The sequence below is a fragment of the Corylus avellana genome, chromosome ca2, assembly GCF_901000735.1.
Source record: "Corylus avellana chromosome ca2, CavTom2PMs-1.0".
Taxonomy (NCBI): domain Eukaryota; kingdom Viridiplantae; phylum Streptophyta; class Magnoliopsida; order Fagales; family Betulaceae; genus Corylus; species Corylus avellana.
In genome coordinates this window covers 12,806,235-12,821,801 of record NC_081542.1, presented here as the reverse complement: position 1 = coordinate 12,821,801, position 15,567 = coordinate 12,806,235, and the positions used below count along the sequence as shown (strand labels likewise).

The 15,567-nt window shown below is 35.5% G+C and overlaps 2 protein-coding genes across 3 annotated transcripts; both read left to right on the top strand.

Moving 5' to 3' along the window:
* The first annotated feature begins 1,280 nt into the window (after positions 1–1,280).
* On the top strand, positions 1,281–4,122 carry LOC132171909 (uncharacterized). The gene is made up of 6 exons (XM_059583322.1): positions 1,281–1,395; positions 1,485–1,691; positions 2,191–2,502; positions 2,858–3,019; positions 3,722–3,805; positions 3,891–4,122. Exons 1-6 carry the CDS (start codon positions 1,366–1,368, stop codon positions 3,996–3,998), a joined length of 903 nt encoding a protein of 300 aa, XP_059439305.1. The 5' UTR covers positions 1,281–1,365; the 3' UTR covers positions 3,999–4,122.
* Positions 4,123–6,389: 2,267 nt separating this feature from the next.
* Positions 6,390–8,994, top strand: LOC132171561 (uncharacterized). Of its 2 annotated transcripts, none has more exons than XM_059582916.1 (7): positions 6,390–6,492; positions 6,569–6,608; positions 6,677–6,883; positions 7,403–7,720; positions 8,038–8,199; positions 8,556–8,639; positions 8,725–8,994. In XM_059582916.1, exons 1-7 carry the CDS (start codon positions 6,401–6,403, stop codon positions 8,833–8,835), a joined length of 1,014 nt encoding a protein of 337 aa, XP_059438899.1. In that variant the 5' UTR covers positions 6,390–6,400; the 3' UTR covers positions 8,836–8,994. The 2 variants fall into 2 exon arrangements, with proteins under 2 accessions (XP_059438899.1, XP_059438898.1); XM_059582915.1 differs by having other exon boundaries at positions 6,569–6,611.
* The last annotated feature ends 6,573 nt before the right edge of the window (positions 8,995–15,567 follow it).

Genomic DNA, 15,567 nt, shown 5'->3' with positions numbered 1-15,567 from the left:
TCAAATCTGCTTTTTTTTTTTTAATAAAAAAATTAATTTTAATTTTTTGGGAGTATAATATAGTGCAGTTGAGTTTTTGTTTGTAGAATAAGTCTAATGAAATTAGCTGATGTGTCAGTTTTTTATTGGTGGCACAAAAGGTGATTTTTGTGCAATCTCCCTATGTAAGTTATTCTCGTAGAGAATATATGTCATTTTTATAAACTAGATTAGAGGAAATTCTTCCAAGCTAATTTGGAAAAAAAACTCTCTTGATTTCTCTCTGCGTAATGCTAAACGTTTTTCTTTTAATTTTTTTTTTTTAAATTGACGTAATTTTTAAAATTAATGTTATTAAAATTAAATATTAATCTATTACAAATTCAATAATAATTTTAAAAATTACATCAATTTTGAAAAGACACATTTTTATCCCTCTCATGACTCTTTTCGCGATTGCCATTTAAATAAGATGACGTGTTACTTACAAAAAAAAAAAAAAAAAAAAAAGATGTCGTGTTACTTGCTAACATGCATGGGCATTGGATTGTTATTAGAGTGGCGAAACTAAGATTTCGGTTTAGTCAAGATTGAAAAATGAAGTTGAAAAAGATATAAATAATGAAATAAATAAATAATGCGACAAAATTTAATTATTTTTTAAAACATATAAATATAACTTATAATTTTTGTTCTCACGCCTAGTATTAATTTATTCAATTATCAAAAGTTATTCACTATTCACAATAGAAAATTTTATTATTATTTTTTTTAGAAAAGTCCCCGTACCTTCCTCAAACTACCTCTCAATTAACAATGTCTCTCAAACTTTTAATTGCGACAATGTTTCCCATAAACTATCAAACAATTGACAATATCTCCTCCAAGACCAGTAAAAAGGCAAAAATGACCATAATTTTTTTTTTTTTTCAATAAGACAAAAATACTTCAATAAATTAAAAAAAAAAAATTTATTTTATTTTCTTTAAGAATTTTTTTTTTTAAAAAAAAAAATTTCACACCCTGAATTTTTTATTCATTTTTTTTTTAAAATTTAGTTTATTAAGGGTATTTTCGTCATTGAGGATATTTTTTTCTCTCTTTCTTTCTTTCTTTGTTTCACTCTCTCTCTCTCTCTCCCTCTCTTTCTTTCACAATCTATCTCACACAAAATAATATTTTAAAAAAGTAGAGAATAGAGTAAATAATGTGTATAAAAAATAATTAACTAAAATAAAAATTTATATTTTTTCACCAACTATTTTTGGCTCCTCCTACAATGGATGCTCTAACACGTCTCTTTATTCTTCTAATTAGAAAACTAAATCATGCACTGGCTGCTGTTGACTCCATTTCTCTGTCTGAGTCTCGAACTTGAACTCAAACATGGCGAAGAAACTCGTGAAGTACTTTGTGGTAGCTCTCTGTCTCTTGCTTTTCTATGTGTCTCTTATTGCGTATTTTATTGTACTTGGAAATGGGATACTGAGTTGGGTGGTGGACAGGTGGACGCGTTCACTGACTCGGCGTTCAAGGGGAACCCGGCGGCTGTGTGTTTGTTGGAAGAAGAGAGAGATGAGCAATGGTTGCAAGCAGTGGCGGCCGAGTTCAACATCTCCGAAACCTGTTACTTGACTCGGCTAACTGAGTCGGGCCATATTGACTCGTCCATTCCTAGGTTCCGTCTCAGATGGTTCACTCCTGTCACTGAGGTCAGTTCTTTCACTTCCACTTCATATCAAAAACAAAATCAGAAAAAAGATTTTGCTTCAAAGTGCTCTCTTTGGTTGTTAGCAAAAGAAAATATAGGAAGAACAGAGATCTCAATCTTTCTAGGACCTAAATGTTAGTATTTTCCTTGTGGGTATTCTTATTTTGCCTTACTTTCTTTAAAATTTGTATTTTTGGTAAAGTTATTGCTTTAATTTTAGACTTCTTTAAAATTCTGATACGATTATGATTTTATTTGTATGTGATTTATGTTCATTACGACAGTTAGATTTAGTTATAGGGCTAAATTATATATTTTCCCTTGTAGTAAGAAAATTGAAAATATTACCATTAGTTCAATTCATTTATATAGTGATATGATACTATTAATAGTATTGTTTTGTTTCTAATTGGTGTGTGAGTCTTGATCTGTAAGCTAATTGAGGTTAAATTCTTGATCAGAAGTAATAAATACTAGATATTTTTGGCACCCTTTTGCAGGTTGAGCTTTGTGGTCATGCTACATTGGCAGCTTCACACGCATTGTTTACTTCTGGTTTGGTGAATTCCAACATTATTGAGTTTGTCACACTATCCGGTATTTTAACGGCTAGAAAGGTTACCGAAATCAAGACATCGGATGGTTTGGATATTCAGAATGGTGAAACACAAGGGTGCTTTTTCGTCGAACTGGATTTCCCAACTGTCCCGTTAACCGATTTTAGTCCGGATGAAGTTTCGTTAATTTCCAATGCCGTGAATGGGGCTGCTGTGCATGATATAAAGATAACAACAACTTCAGAGAACCTCTTTGTAATGGCTCCAATCCAATTCCTTCATTTTCTTTTTCTTCTTTACATTGTTTAGCATCGAAATTATTATAAGTGATATATGCATTGAGAAATTTTGAAAAGATAATTGCTTGCTGATGAAGAATGACATGAACTACTCTATGCCTCATTCCTTGACCCAAGTGAGTATCATGTCTTGTTTTATGTCTGTTGCTAAAATGTGTATATTTGGATGTGTGATTGGTTGGAATATATCTACCAACCCTTAGTTGTTTAAGTGATTCTTAATGAGAAAACAGCAATTTTTTTTTTTTTTTTTCTTATTGATTTATGAATACTTTGTAAATACTCAAGAGTGAAGCTTACCAATTTTGCAGCTTGTACTCCCATCAAGAGAAAGTGTGGTTGAGCTACAGCCAGAGATTGATGCTATAAAGAAATGTCCTGGAAAGGGGTTAATTATTTCAGCGGCTGCTCCCCCGGGGTCTGAGTTTGATTTTTATAGCCGATACTTTTGCCCAACATTTGGGATCAATGAGGTAAAAAATATGTGAGCGTTTGATATCAAGCAATTGTAATGTCTTTGAAGTGCATGATGTTATAAATAAATCTCTGTTGAATGGTTGAATTGATGACTTTGATTCGATCTCTTAAACTGAACCTGAAGGAGACTTTAATCATTCAACTTTAGCTTCTGAAGGAATCGTGTCACTTGGAATTCCGGAAAGTGAATCTTCTCTTTCTGATCCTAGCTTTGGTAGAACATGTCTTCTATTGAAGCCAAGTCAAGTTTTTCCTACTCAATAATTTATTATTATTATTATTATTTTTTATAGAAATAGCACTTGATCAAAGGGGAGCATAAGCAAGTTCAGGGGTTGAATCTGATTTTGTTACCATCAAACTGAACATCTCTTTAGAAAAATGATTCAACAGATTGTGGAAGGGACTTTTATAAGGCCAATTTAATGTGCTAATCATAGCCTGCAGAACAGGATTATGATGCCATTGCCAAAAACAAACCAGAGATGTTATTTAACACCATATCCTTTGCATACAGCTCTTTTCCCTCTTGCTAATTACACCATGTTCAGGAATTAGTGCTTTATATGTTGGATAGCTGATGAGTTCTTATATCTATTGCTCGATAATTCGGTTCGGTTTGACTTATTCATTAAGTGCCTGGAACTGAATAAAGCTGGTGTGGTTTATGCTATAAAGTCATATCATGTGTCTTTCAGGATCCTGTTTGTGGGAGTGCACATTGTGCCTTAGCACCTTACTGGAGCAAAAAACTGGGAAAGTGTGATTTTGTTGCAAATGCGGTATTTTCACCATCTCTAGAGCAAGCAAACCAATCATTTTATTCCTTATAATTATCATGTTGATGATATTGTTTACTTTGTTCAGGCCTCACCCAGAGGTGGAGTTGTAAACATTCATCTGGACGAACAAAACCAAAGAGTGCTGCTGCGAGGAAAAGCTGTTACTGTTATGCAAGGGTCTCTTTTAGTTTAGAGATTCGGGGTTAAAACTTGAAATCCATATACATTCAATCAAAATAAATGGATATTGGTTTGGAGAATCCACTGGAATTGGAATTGAACATGAAATTTCAAATTCTAGAACTGCTTTATTGTCTTGTTATAAACTTACTTTGTGTAAATTTTTGAAAAATAATCGGCTTTCATTCAATTGATCAATAACCTAGAGTAGATAGCTCTAATAAAACTAAATCACAAATGCAGCTAGGAATTTCTTCTAGCCAAATATCATCTATGTCATGTTTAACCGCAGTCTTAGCTAAGCCATGAGCTGCAGAATTTGCCTCCCGGTAGATGCGTACAATCTGCCAACTAGATAAAGCAGCAATAGTTGTCCTTACATCTTTCACAAGCTATTTGTAACGGCTAAAGCAATGACTTGTAGAATTAAGAGCATTTACTACTTAAAGTGCATCCCCTTCTAGAATGATGTGTTGAAGGCCCAGGTCTTTACTAAAAGCCACCGCTTGAGATGTTGTGAAGGCTTCCGCTACTATCGGTTCGAGATTTCCCATCTATGTTAGGATTTTAGCAGCAATCACTTGCCTGTAAAATCCCTCACAATGAGCCCAAGACTAATGTGCCCATAAACTACATCAACAATCGCATCCTAGTTAACTTTGTACTTGCCTTCAGGGGGGATGTCCATCGAAGTTGGAGCGGCCCCGCGCCCCTCGTTTGCTTGGCACACTTCTGTCAGATTTGTCTTCTTATATTATTGCTTCCTTTGTCAGAGAATTTGGATGGAGAAACTCATTGCCATGAACCATTGTATATTAAGTGGCTTCCATGTTAGTCACTTAAAAAAAAAAAAAAAAAAAAAAAAGCCACTTATATTATGTCACATCTTCTGGTATAAAATAAGTATAATAAATTAGTGTAAATAGTAATATCACTCTAATTATTATTATCTCGTATAATATTGGAGGGAGGCCCATCATAGAATATTACACATTAAAAATTCTTACATCAAACATGATTTTCTGATGTTATTCAAATTATAGCTCGTCAGTTTTTTTTTAAGAGAAAAGATACAAAGAAAACTGAGCTTTTCCAAATTAAATTTAGTTGAAAGTCAATACAAAATAGAAAGTATGGACCAAAAGAAAGTATATTAGATCGGTAGCTCAATTTGTAACGACTTAGGGAAAAACGTTAGCCACATCTGCGCTATTACTCCAAAAGGACTAGTCAATTTGGAGCTTTCCTAGATTTCATTATAAAGCCCAATTTTACCTAGTAATTAGACAATGTAGGACTTAGCACTTATGACTATCTTTATAAATCACTCACTCTATGTGGGCTTCTTCTCATCTTTCCAATATGAGACTGGGGTGTTATGAACTCCCCCTATTAAATTTCTGACGTCCTCATCGGGGTCATGTCATCCAGTGCTCCAGTACCACATGACCTGGCGTTACTAGGTGGCTCTGATATCACTTGTAACGATACAAGAAAAAGCTCTAGCCACATCTGCGCTATTACTCCAAAAGTACTAGTCAACTTGCAGCTTTCCTATAATTCATTATAAAGTCCAGTATCATCTTGTAACTAGGCAATGTGAGACTTAACACTCATAATTATCTTTATAAATCACTCACTCTATGTGGGCTTCTTCTCATCTTCTCAATATGAGACCGGAGTGTTACACAATTGGTTGAGGATCACGTCTCATGAAGCGGATGTTATTAGTTCGAATCTCTCCTCCATTTATCTTCTCTTGTGTAGACAAGTCAAAAAAAAAAAAATGTTTGATTGTCCAAGCAGACGTTGACATTTCTAATAAGAAAACGAATTTTGCTTTATTTTTATTTTTATTTTTTATAAATGCAAAATCAGTCTATGTGATTCAGTGATTGAGCTAAATTATAAATCGCTCAATGTCGTATCAAAGTGAACTCAAAGGTCTCTGAGGTATTTAAAATAAATAAATAAAATTTAGTCCCTGAAGTCAAATTCCGTCAAAACATTTGATGAATTCTATTATACGTTACGTCAGTGCCAATAAAATAGTAACACGTGTCACTCTTAATAAAAATAAAAATATATTAAACTAAAAGAAACTAATTTTTTTAAAAAATTATATATATATATATATATATATATATATATAAAGTAACATGTGTTGTCATTTTATCGGCGCTGATGTGACATCTAACGAAATCTGACAAATGTTTTAACGGAATTTGACTCTAGGTGTTAAATTTTTTTTTTGGCATATCTCATATACAACAGAAAGTGATTTGTAATTTATGTCAACCGCATAGACTGATTTTATATTTATTATTATTTTTCAATTTATTTCTATTAAATTTAGAAAAATAATCTGTTTTTATTTCTTGGGTTTTCACATAAGGATGATTTGGCAGAGCTTGAATGGATTTCTCACTTCCTGGAAGGTACTTTGTAGAGTTCTCTCTTTCATACTCCACCGGAAAACAGAAAATGGAAAGTCGTGCAACGAACCGGTCAGAACCAGTAAACTCGATTTCCTTCAGTGTAAAATTGCTGTTCTTAAATCTTGACCGTCCAAGCTTTTTGCAGGAGATTTCCCGATCCGGCAAATAAACCAGTCGAGTACCATGTGGTAATCTCTGTCTCTCTCATAAAGATGAGAATTGTGAAGTGACTGGTTGGGTTTTGGTTGGACAGGTGGACGCGTTCACTGACACAGCGTTCGGGGGGAACCCAGCGGCAGTGTGTTTGTTGGAAGAAGAGAGAGACGATCAGTGGTTGCAAGCGGTGGCGGCCGAGTTCAACATCCCCACCACGTGTTACTTGACTCGGCTCACTGGGTCGGACCCTCTTGACCCGCCCATTCCCAGGTTCCTTCTCAGATGGTTCACTCCTGTCGCCGAGGTAAGTACTTTCATTTGTCAACTCTGTAATAAAACATGGTGATTTCAAATTGTTTATCGAAGTGAACTTAAGAGGTTTCAATTTAGTTCTTTGAGTTAAATTCGGTCAAAGTATTTGACAAATTCCGTTAAATGCCACTTGCACTTGCAGGTTAGTAGCCTTTTAAGAAAATTTTCGAACATACCCTGTTAGCATTGAACGTCTTAATAATGATTTTGGGTCCATTTGAGATTGCGGTTTTAGTAAGTGCGATTTTAAAAATTACATTTTTGAAATCGCTACTTTTAAAATCACAAAAGCGTTTGGTAAAACATAACATGATAAAAAGTACTTTTTAATCTGTTATGCGAAATCGGTTTCAATGCCAAACGCCTTACGTTTTGCAATATCTTTTAAAAACACAGATTATTTTTGCGAAATGGCAGTCCAAACGCACCCTTATTTGCATGTTAAAAATAAATCTTTTAGCAGCCCACTGCTGAGTAATTGACACTGCAACTATTTAATACCCTTTTGCAGGTTAAGATTTGTGGTCATGCTACATTGGCTGCTGCACACACGCTCTTTGCAACTAGTTTGATCAATTCCAACATTGTTGAGTTTCTTACAGCCTCTGGAATTTTAACTGCTAGAAAGGTTCCAGAAATCAAGACATCCAGTGGCTCGACTTCAATTATTCAGAATGATGAATCACAAGAGAGCTTTTTTATCGAATTGGATTTTCCTACCATCCCAATAACTGATTTTGATCCTACTGAGTTTTCTTCAATTTCCAAAGCCCTCAATGCCGCTTCTGTGATTGATATAAAGAGGACAACTACAGAAGATGACCTCATTGTAATGCCTCCATACCATTTTCTCAGTGATTTAGTTTTTGTTTGATACATATAGTTCATAGTATCATAACTATAATAGTGAAATAGCATGGAAAATTCTTCAAGAGAGCTTTATATTTGCTTAAAACGAGTGATATGAACAACTTTTGTGTATTATTTGTTGAGCCAAGAGGGAATCATGACTCGTTTTTATCTGTTGCCTTTGGAATATGACTATTCTTGAGTGTCTATGCGATTCTTAAAGGAAAAAAAAAATGCCTGTTTTTGACTGATTTATGAAAATTTTGTATGTAAAATGAAGATTATCATGTTTTGCAGGTCATACTCCCATCAGGAGAAAATGTTGCAGAACTACAGCCACAGTTTGATGCGGTACTTAAATGCCCTGGAAGGGGGATAATTGTTTCAGGGGCTGCTCCGCCAGAGTCTGGATTTGACTATTACAGTCGATTCTTCTGCCCAAAATTTAGGGTCAATGAGGTAAAACATGTTGGCATTTGGTCTCAACATAATGTTATTCAAGCACTTGATGCCATAAATCAACCTCAGATTCATCTATTTATTGCATTAACAATATATTTCTGATTTTGAGAATGAACACCAAACATCTCGGTCAAGACATGATTCAACAAGTCAGATGTAGATCCAAAGCAATGAGATTGTTCATGTGTTGAACATGATTCAACATGCTTCATGTGTTGAATAGTTGACCAACTCTTATATCTATTTGTCATTAAATCAATGAGATTAAAAGAAGCCCCTCTTCCTGTTATTGTCAAAAATTGAGATGGAATCAATGAGATTTCCTATTTTGTTATATGTCACTTGTCTTTCAGGATCATGTTTGTGGGAGTGCTAATTGTGCCTTAGCACCATATTGGAGCAAAAAGCTGGGGAAGTGTGATTTTGTTGCATATTGGGTACTCGAATCTTCTCTAGTGTATGCAAATTCATACATCTGATCTTTGTGTTTGTCATATTAATCATATTGTTTGCTTTGTTCAGGCATCAGGTAGGGGTGGCATAGTGAACATTCACTTGGATGAACAAAACCAGAGAGTCCTCCTGCAAGGAAAAGCTGTTTCTGTCATGGAAGGGTCTCTTTTAGCCAAGTGAAATAAGTGGCTGTTCTTGGGTAGAAGATTTACATGTGCGAAAACTAGCGTTGTATCAGAATATGATAAAGAAATTAAAATCTGCAAATGAAAGCAATCAACTGCATAATGTGTTTATTTCTATTAACAATTATTGGTGTAAATCTTATGAAAATCAAATAAGCTTTCACTAGACTAGCAAATGTTTATCAGAGATAAAAGCGGAGCAATATCTGTTATAAATCTTATGAAGATCGATTAACCTTTTCACTGGGTATGAGCAGAGGAGGACCATTAAGATTGTCAACCACCTGGCCCGATGGCTCGGCCCATCCCCAAACTAAGAAGTTTGTAGATGTGGTGGTTGCTCATGTGTTTTCCATAGGGCATATTTGAGATTGTGTTTAAGGGGTCTAAAAGTACTTTTAACACTCAAAAAGTCCGTTTGAAGAAAAAAGTACTCGTTTGGTAAAAAAATTAAAACACTTTTAAGAGTTCAAAAAGCTTAAAAATTGTCAAAAAAACACTTTTGGCTGAAACTTTTGTCCAAAAACTCTTTTTTACTAAAAAATTTTATTTTTCAAACGTAATCTCAAACATGTTCTTAGTGTAATTGTTGTAAATTAAGAAATAAGAGCAGGTTATAATAGTGCATCACTTTGTATTTCATTACAATTTTGAAGAAGAATTGTGCAAAATGGCAAAGAAAATGCAAGGCAAAAGGTTGAGTCAACTTCCACGTCTTGGTTGACATGGATCATTATGAGTTCAAGTGTAAAATGAGGGGTAATATTATAAATTTTTTTATTCAACTGTGGTTTTGGGATTTGATTTGGTTTCTTCTTATGCATTTCTTTTTGTTGTTGGGATTTGATTTGATTGATTTTCGCTTTGGTTTTGGTTTTGGTTTTGGGCGTATGTTTTGAGTGAAGGAATTGAATTGGGTATGTGGGTTTTGCGTATTTTTCTACAGTAAATGTTGGTGTAGACGAGCTAGTTTGGTGGTGGAGATGGAGAAGGTGCAACGGCGGAGTCGGTTTGGTAGTTGAGGTGCTAGTGCCTCGGTGGCGGTGGGTGGGCAATGGAACAAAGGCTTCAAGAGATGGCTTGGTTCAGTGAGGGGCGAGAGGGATAAGATTATGATTAAGCCTTGGCCACTAATTAAGCCTTGGATTGCGTTTTTAAAACATTATGATTTGAAAATACAGAAAATTTGCGTTTTCAACTTGCAGGTAAGGATGTACTTTTTAAAAAATGTACAATTTTTAAAGGCTAAACTGCAATTTTAAAGGTCAAACCCCAATTTTGCCAAACACTTAACTGCATTTTCAAAAATCACTTCTTCAAACTGCAGATTTTCAAATCGCACTTTTTAAAATCACAAACCAACCCTTAATTGGCCGTAAATCAAGACCGGGTTGAATAAAAATATAAGTAGACGTTTACCATTGATTTTGTTCGTATGTTTTATAGCGGCAAGACTTATTTCCAATGGCTATGAAATCATAAGAAATCCATTAAATTGGTAATTTCTAAATTAATAATGAATAAATATGCATCACGGACAAGGTCTGCTGTAGAACAACTTCGTCGCAGACAAATAAAGACAAATGAAGGAGTCCGTCGGGATCAAGGAACTGTGGGAAATTTCATGCTTACGCCTTTTAGTAAATTAATATGAACAGAATAGAATTTGGCCAGAATACTTTATGCAGCTTACTCATTGAAATTAAATAGAAAAGAGTTACACTTGTATTTGATCACATTAAGCTAACAAGATAAGCTTTGATGTGATAAGAAGATAATTACATTTAAACAAAGAATAAGAGATAATACAAAGGATTACAATCAATCAAAAGAAAAGTGATACAAATAGATCACTCTTATAAGAGATAAGTAAGAGTCCTAGTAGAAGATGGAAGAGATGGAAGTTTATGGCGGCAGGTCTCTAGTACTGAAAGGATTTTGCACTTCGGAACTCTCTAATACTGCTCTCGATCGCTCTGAAGTATGCGATCGAGTGCTCTTATCTTGAATAGCAGCAGACTCCTTAATAAACCCCCTCAAATTCATAGGAGGAGGAAGAATCATGAGTTTGTCACGTAATTCCAGAAAACCGAGAAGAAGTCAACCCCTTGGTAAAGATGTCAGCACGTTGATCAATGATGGAAATAAACTGAATCACAATATCCTTGTGCATAACCTTTTCTCTAATGAAGTGATAGTCTATAGCTATATGCTTTGTCCGAGCATGATAGATAGAATTCGATGCCAATGCAATGGCCCCAAGATTGTCACACCAAAGCTTTGGCGGAGAGAAAAGAGAGATTCTCAACTCTTTTAGAAGCATGCGTAACCAATATAGCTCAGCAGTGGCAATGGCCATAGATCTATACTCCGCCTCTGTGCTTGAACGAGATATAGTTGGTTGCTTTTTGGATTACCAAGAGATTAAGCAATTGCTGAGAAAGACACCATAACCACTTGTGGATCTTCGGTCAATTGGATCACCAGCCCAATTAGAGTAACAAAATGCTTCTAGATGAAGAGGCCCCTTAGTGAAAGACAAGCCATAATATGGAGTTCCCTTGAGATACCTTAATACTCTCTTAGCTACAGTAAAATGAGCTGTAGTAGGATAGTGTAAAAACTGACAAAGATGATTCACTGAGAAGGATATATCTGGTCTTGTGAGAGTGCAATATTGAAGTGCACCAACACTATGCCTATACAGAGACTGATTTTCCAATGGTTCACCATCAAATTTAGTCAATCTTTTGCCCGAAGTGCATGGAGCAGAGTAAGGTTTAGCTCCTATTATGTGAACTCGATGTAGAAGATCAATAATATATTTGGATTGATTAAGATACAAACTTGTAGAAGTACGATGTACATGTATGCTCAAGAAATATGACAAATTACCCAAATCCTTCAACATGAATTCAATTTGCAATTTTGAGATGAGATCATTGATGCTGGATAGATTATTTCCAGCTATGATGATATCATCTACATATATAAGCACAAAAATGGTAAGGGAATCTCTCTGAAGCAAAAATAATGAAGTATCCATCAATGATCCTGTGAAACCGAGTTCAAGTAGAGCTTGAGTAAGTCTATGGAACTAGGCTCTTGGTGCATGTTTTAAGCCGTACAAGGCTTTGTGAAGTTTGCAAACTGAATCAGGATATTGAGAATCAATAAATCCTCTTGGTTGTTCCATAAAAACTTCTTCATCAAGTTGTCCATGGAGAAAAGCATTTGATATATCAATTTGTTTCAAAGACCAATTATAATGAACAGCTAATGTTAGAATCAATCTCACAGTTGCAGGTTTTATCACAAGACTAAATGTTTCTGTGTAATCTATACCAGCTCTTTGTTCAAACCCTTTTGCCACTAGTCGTGCTTTATACCTTTCAATGGTTCCATCTGGTTTTTGTTTGAGTTTATACACCCATTTGTTTATGATGACATTTCTGTTGTGTAGTCTTGGACAAAGAGACAAAGTGTGATTTTCCTGCGAAGCTTGGAACTCACTTTCCATGGCAGCCAGCCAATGGGGATATGAGGCTGCTTGAGTAAAGGTGCTCGGCTCACTAAAGGTAGAGATAAATGTATGCATGGCTTTTAGGGGATGTTTGGTAGAGTAGTATAGCTTGAAATCAGTAAAAGTCTTGGGTTTTAGGCTGCCTGTTTTAGATCTACTAACAATATGAGGTGAGCTTGGTGAATCAATCAAGGTAGGTAGTGAAAAGATGGAAGGAATATGATCTTCTAAGATTGGAAGAGGTATGTCACAGGTAGGTGTTGGTGTTGATTCTGCAGTGGAATCAATGGTTGTAGGTGAAGTAGGTGTGGTTGTAGGTGAAGTAAGTGGAGAATTTAACTTTAGAAATCACTCCAGTTGGTGTAACAGAATCTGCTATCACAATTGGAGTGGATTCTACAGGTAAAGAGCTTGATGTTGGTATTACTACAATGGGAACAATTGGAAGGGATAATGGTTCAACAAAAATTGGTTCAATTATGATCAAATCAGGTGAAATATTGTTAACTTCAATGAACTGAGAGAGTAAGGAAACAATACCTTGGTTCAAAGGAGAGTTACTTGCTGAAGCCATGTGGGAGGGAGTACCTTGTGCAGGAAACAAATTCTCATAAAAAATCACATGCCATAAGATAAAGACTCGTTTGGTGGAGGTATCTAGGCAGTTATATCCCTTTTGATTTAAGCAATATCCGAGAAAGATGCATTGTCTACTTCTGAATTCAAGTTTGTGTCTATTATAAGGATGAAGAAGAGGGTAACAAGCACAACCAAATACCTTTAAGTTACCATAATCTGGTTCCTTATTGTGAAGTTTAAAATAAAGAGTAGACCATTTTATAGTTTGAGTAGGCAATCGATTATTCAAATAGACAGCAGTATGGCAAGCCTCAACCCAGAATTTAGAAGGTAAATGAGATTGAGCAAGAAGTGTAAAGCCAGTTTCTATGATATGTCTGTGTTTTCTCTTTGCTATCCCATTTTGTTGGGAAGTGTGAGGACATGTTATTCTATGAAATATACCATGAGAAGAAAGGAAGTTTTTGAATTGGTGAGATGTATATTCACCCCCACCATCAGTTTGGAGCTGTTTGATCTTTGTTGAGAGAAGATTTTCAAGTAAACTCTTAAACTTGACAAAACAATCAAATACTTCAGATTTTAATTTCAAAGGAAAAATCCATGTATATCTTGAGAAATCATCTACAAATATAACATAGAGTTTATAACCACTAATGGACACAACTGGAGAGGTCCAGAGATCACTATGAACTAATTCTAATGGAGAATTGGTAACATGAGTTGAATCCCGAAAAGGTAGTTGTTTGCTTTTGGCTAATTGACACGGCACACATAAAGAAAGACTAGACTCTAAATGACTGATAGGAAGATGTTGCTACTTGGGAAGACGCTTGAGAACTTGAGAATTGGGATGTCCAAGTCTGTTGTGCCAAGTGACTTCACCAGCTTTGACTCCAAGAAAGGTAGCATGATTGCTGTGTTTATTGACTCCAAGAAAGGCAGCAGGACTGTTGTGTTTATTGATGAGAAATTGTTTCAGCTGAATTGGGTATAGACCATCCTCACTTGGGCCCTGCAATATTATCTCCCCTGAGAGGTTGTCCTTTAGAAGAAAATAAGTATCTGTGAGTTTGAAGTGGCAATTATTATCATGACAGAAGCGATTTATTGAAAGGAGATTAGTTGAAACATCAGGACAATGTAAGATATGTTTTAAATGAACAATAGTGTTTTGGAGTTTGAAAGAAGAAGAACTCGTATGAGTAATGGGAAGAGAGCTACCATTGCCTATAACAACCAGTTCTTCCCCATTGTATGGCTGTTGGATTGTGAGATTTTCCAAATCAACAGTGATATGGTTATTAGCCCCACTGTCAGCTAACCAATCATCATCTTCACGGATAGCATTGGATTGAGCAATCATGGCTGCAAGCTCGCTTGGAGGGTGTCTTCCTTGGTAGGCATAGTCCATGCGATGATAGTAGTCAAGTGCTTGATGGCTTGTCTTACCACAAATCTGACAAGGAATCCGATTAGTGCTATTAGAAAAAGTAGAATTTGTTTTACCCGAGATTGAAGCACGATTTGTTTGCTGAGGAGAATAACACTGACTAGCACTATTTGTTTACTAAGGAGGATAGCGCTGACCACCAGGGGGCTTATGTGGTTGACTGCGTGCAGTGTCCTTGTTGAATTTGGGCCTGTGAGCATTTAGCTTTTGAGAATAAAGCACAAATGATGTGGTCTCATACTGTTTATTCTGCTGCAGTAAAAGACGTTCATGGTTGAGCAGGGCAGACTGAAACTGATCTAGAGGCATAGAATTGTTATTTGCAACAAGAGAGAAGGTAGTGATGAATGCATTAAACTGAGGATTCAGACCCCTAACAAGGTAAGAGATAAGGTCTTCCTCATCAACTTTCTTTCTAACAAGAGCTAGTTCATCAACAAGGGACTTGGCTTCTTGTAGATACTCAAAGCAAGTCTTAGTTCCTTGATGAAGAGTTTGTAATTGGTGCCATAGTTGACTGATGCGTGTCCTAGAAGGGCAGGCAAAACGGGTAGCCATTGCAGTCCACACCTCATGGGAGGTATTCAAACCGTAGACTGTTAGAACCACTTTCTCAGAGAGACAAGTGATAAGCCAGCTAAGAACATACTGGTCTTTTCTTTCCCATATAATAGCTTCAGGATTGATAACATCATCCTCTCCAGCAATTTTGGGAAGGAATTTAGGTGGGCATGGTTCTAAGCCATCAACAATGTTCATAAGACCATGTGTACGAAGGATGGGACGAATCTGAAGGCTCCAGTCCAGGTAATTACGTTCACCCAATTTGCTAGGTGTAAAGGTAGTAAGATTGGGTATGGAGATAGTGTTTGTGGAAGAAGCCATTAGGTTGGAGGTGTTAACCTACAAAGGCTCTAATACCAAGTAAATTAATATGAAGAGAAGAGAATTTGGCTAGAATACTTTTTGCAGCTTTCTCATTGACCTTAAATAGAAAAGAGTTACACTTGTATTTGATCGCATCAAGCTAACATGATAAACTTTGATGTGATAAGAAGATAATTACATTTAAATAAAGAATAAGAGATAATACAAAGGATTACAATCAATCAAAAGAGAAGTGATTCAAACATATCACTCTTACAAGAGATAAGTAAGAGTCCTAGTAGAAG

What these genes read in the sequence shown, in the direction of transcription:
- LOC132171909 (XM_059583322.1), top strand. Translation starts at nt 1,366, where the DNA reads ATGGCGAAGAAACTCGTGAAGTACTTTGTG. An exon ending in AACTCGTGAAGTACTTTGTG is followed by an intron (nt 1,396 to 1,484) that starts GTAGCTCTCTGT and finishes GGTGGTGGACAG; the next exon opens with GTGGACGCGTTCACTGACTC. An exon ending in CAACATTTGGGATCAATGAG is followed by an intron (nt 3,020 to 3,721) that starts GTAAAAAATATG and finishes TGTGTCTTTCAG; the next exon opens with GATCCTGTTTGTGGGAGTGC.
- LOC132171561 (XM_059582915.1), top strand. Translation starts at nt 6,401, where the DNA reads ATGGATTTCTCACTTCCTGGAAGGTACTTTGTAGAGTTCTCTCTTTCA. An exon ending in AACCAGTCGAGTACCATGTG is followed by an intron (nt 6,612 to 6,676) that starts GTAATCTCTGTC and finishes TTGGTTGGACAG; the next exon opens with GTGGACGCGTTCACTGACAC. An exon ending in CAAAATTTAGGGTCAATGAG is followed by an intron (nt 8,200 to 8,555) that starts GTAAAACATGTT and finishes CTTGTCTTTCAG; the next exon opens with GATCATGTTTGTGGGAGTGC.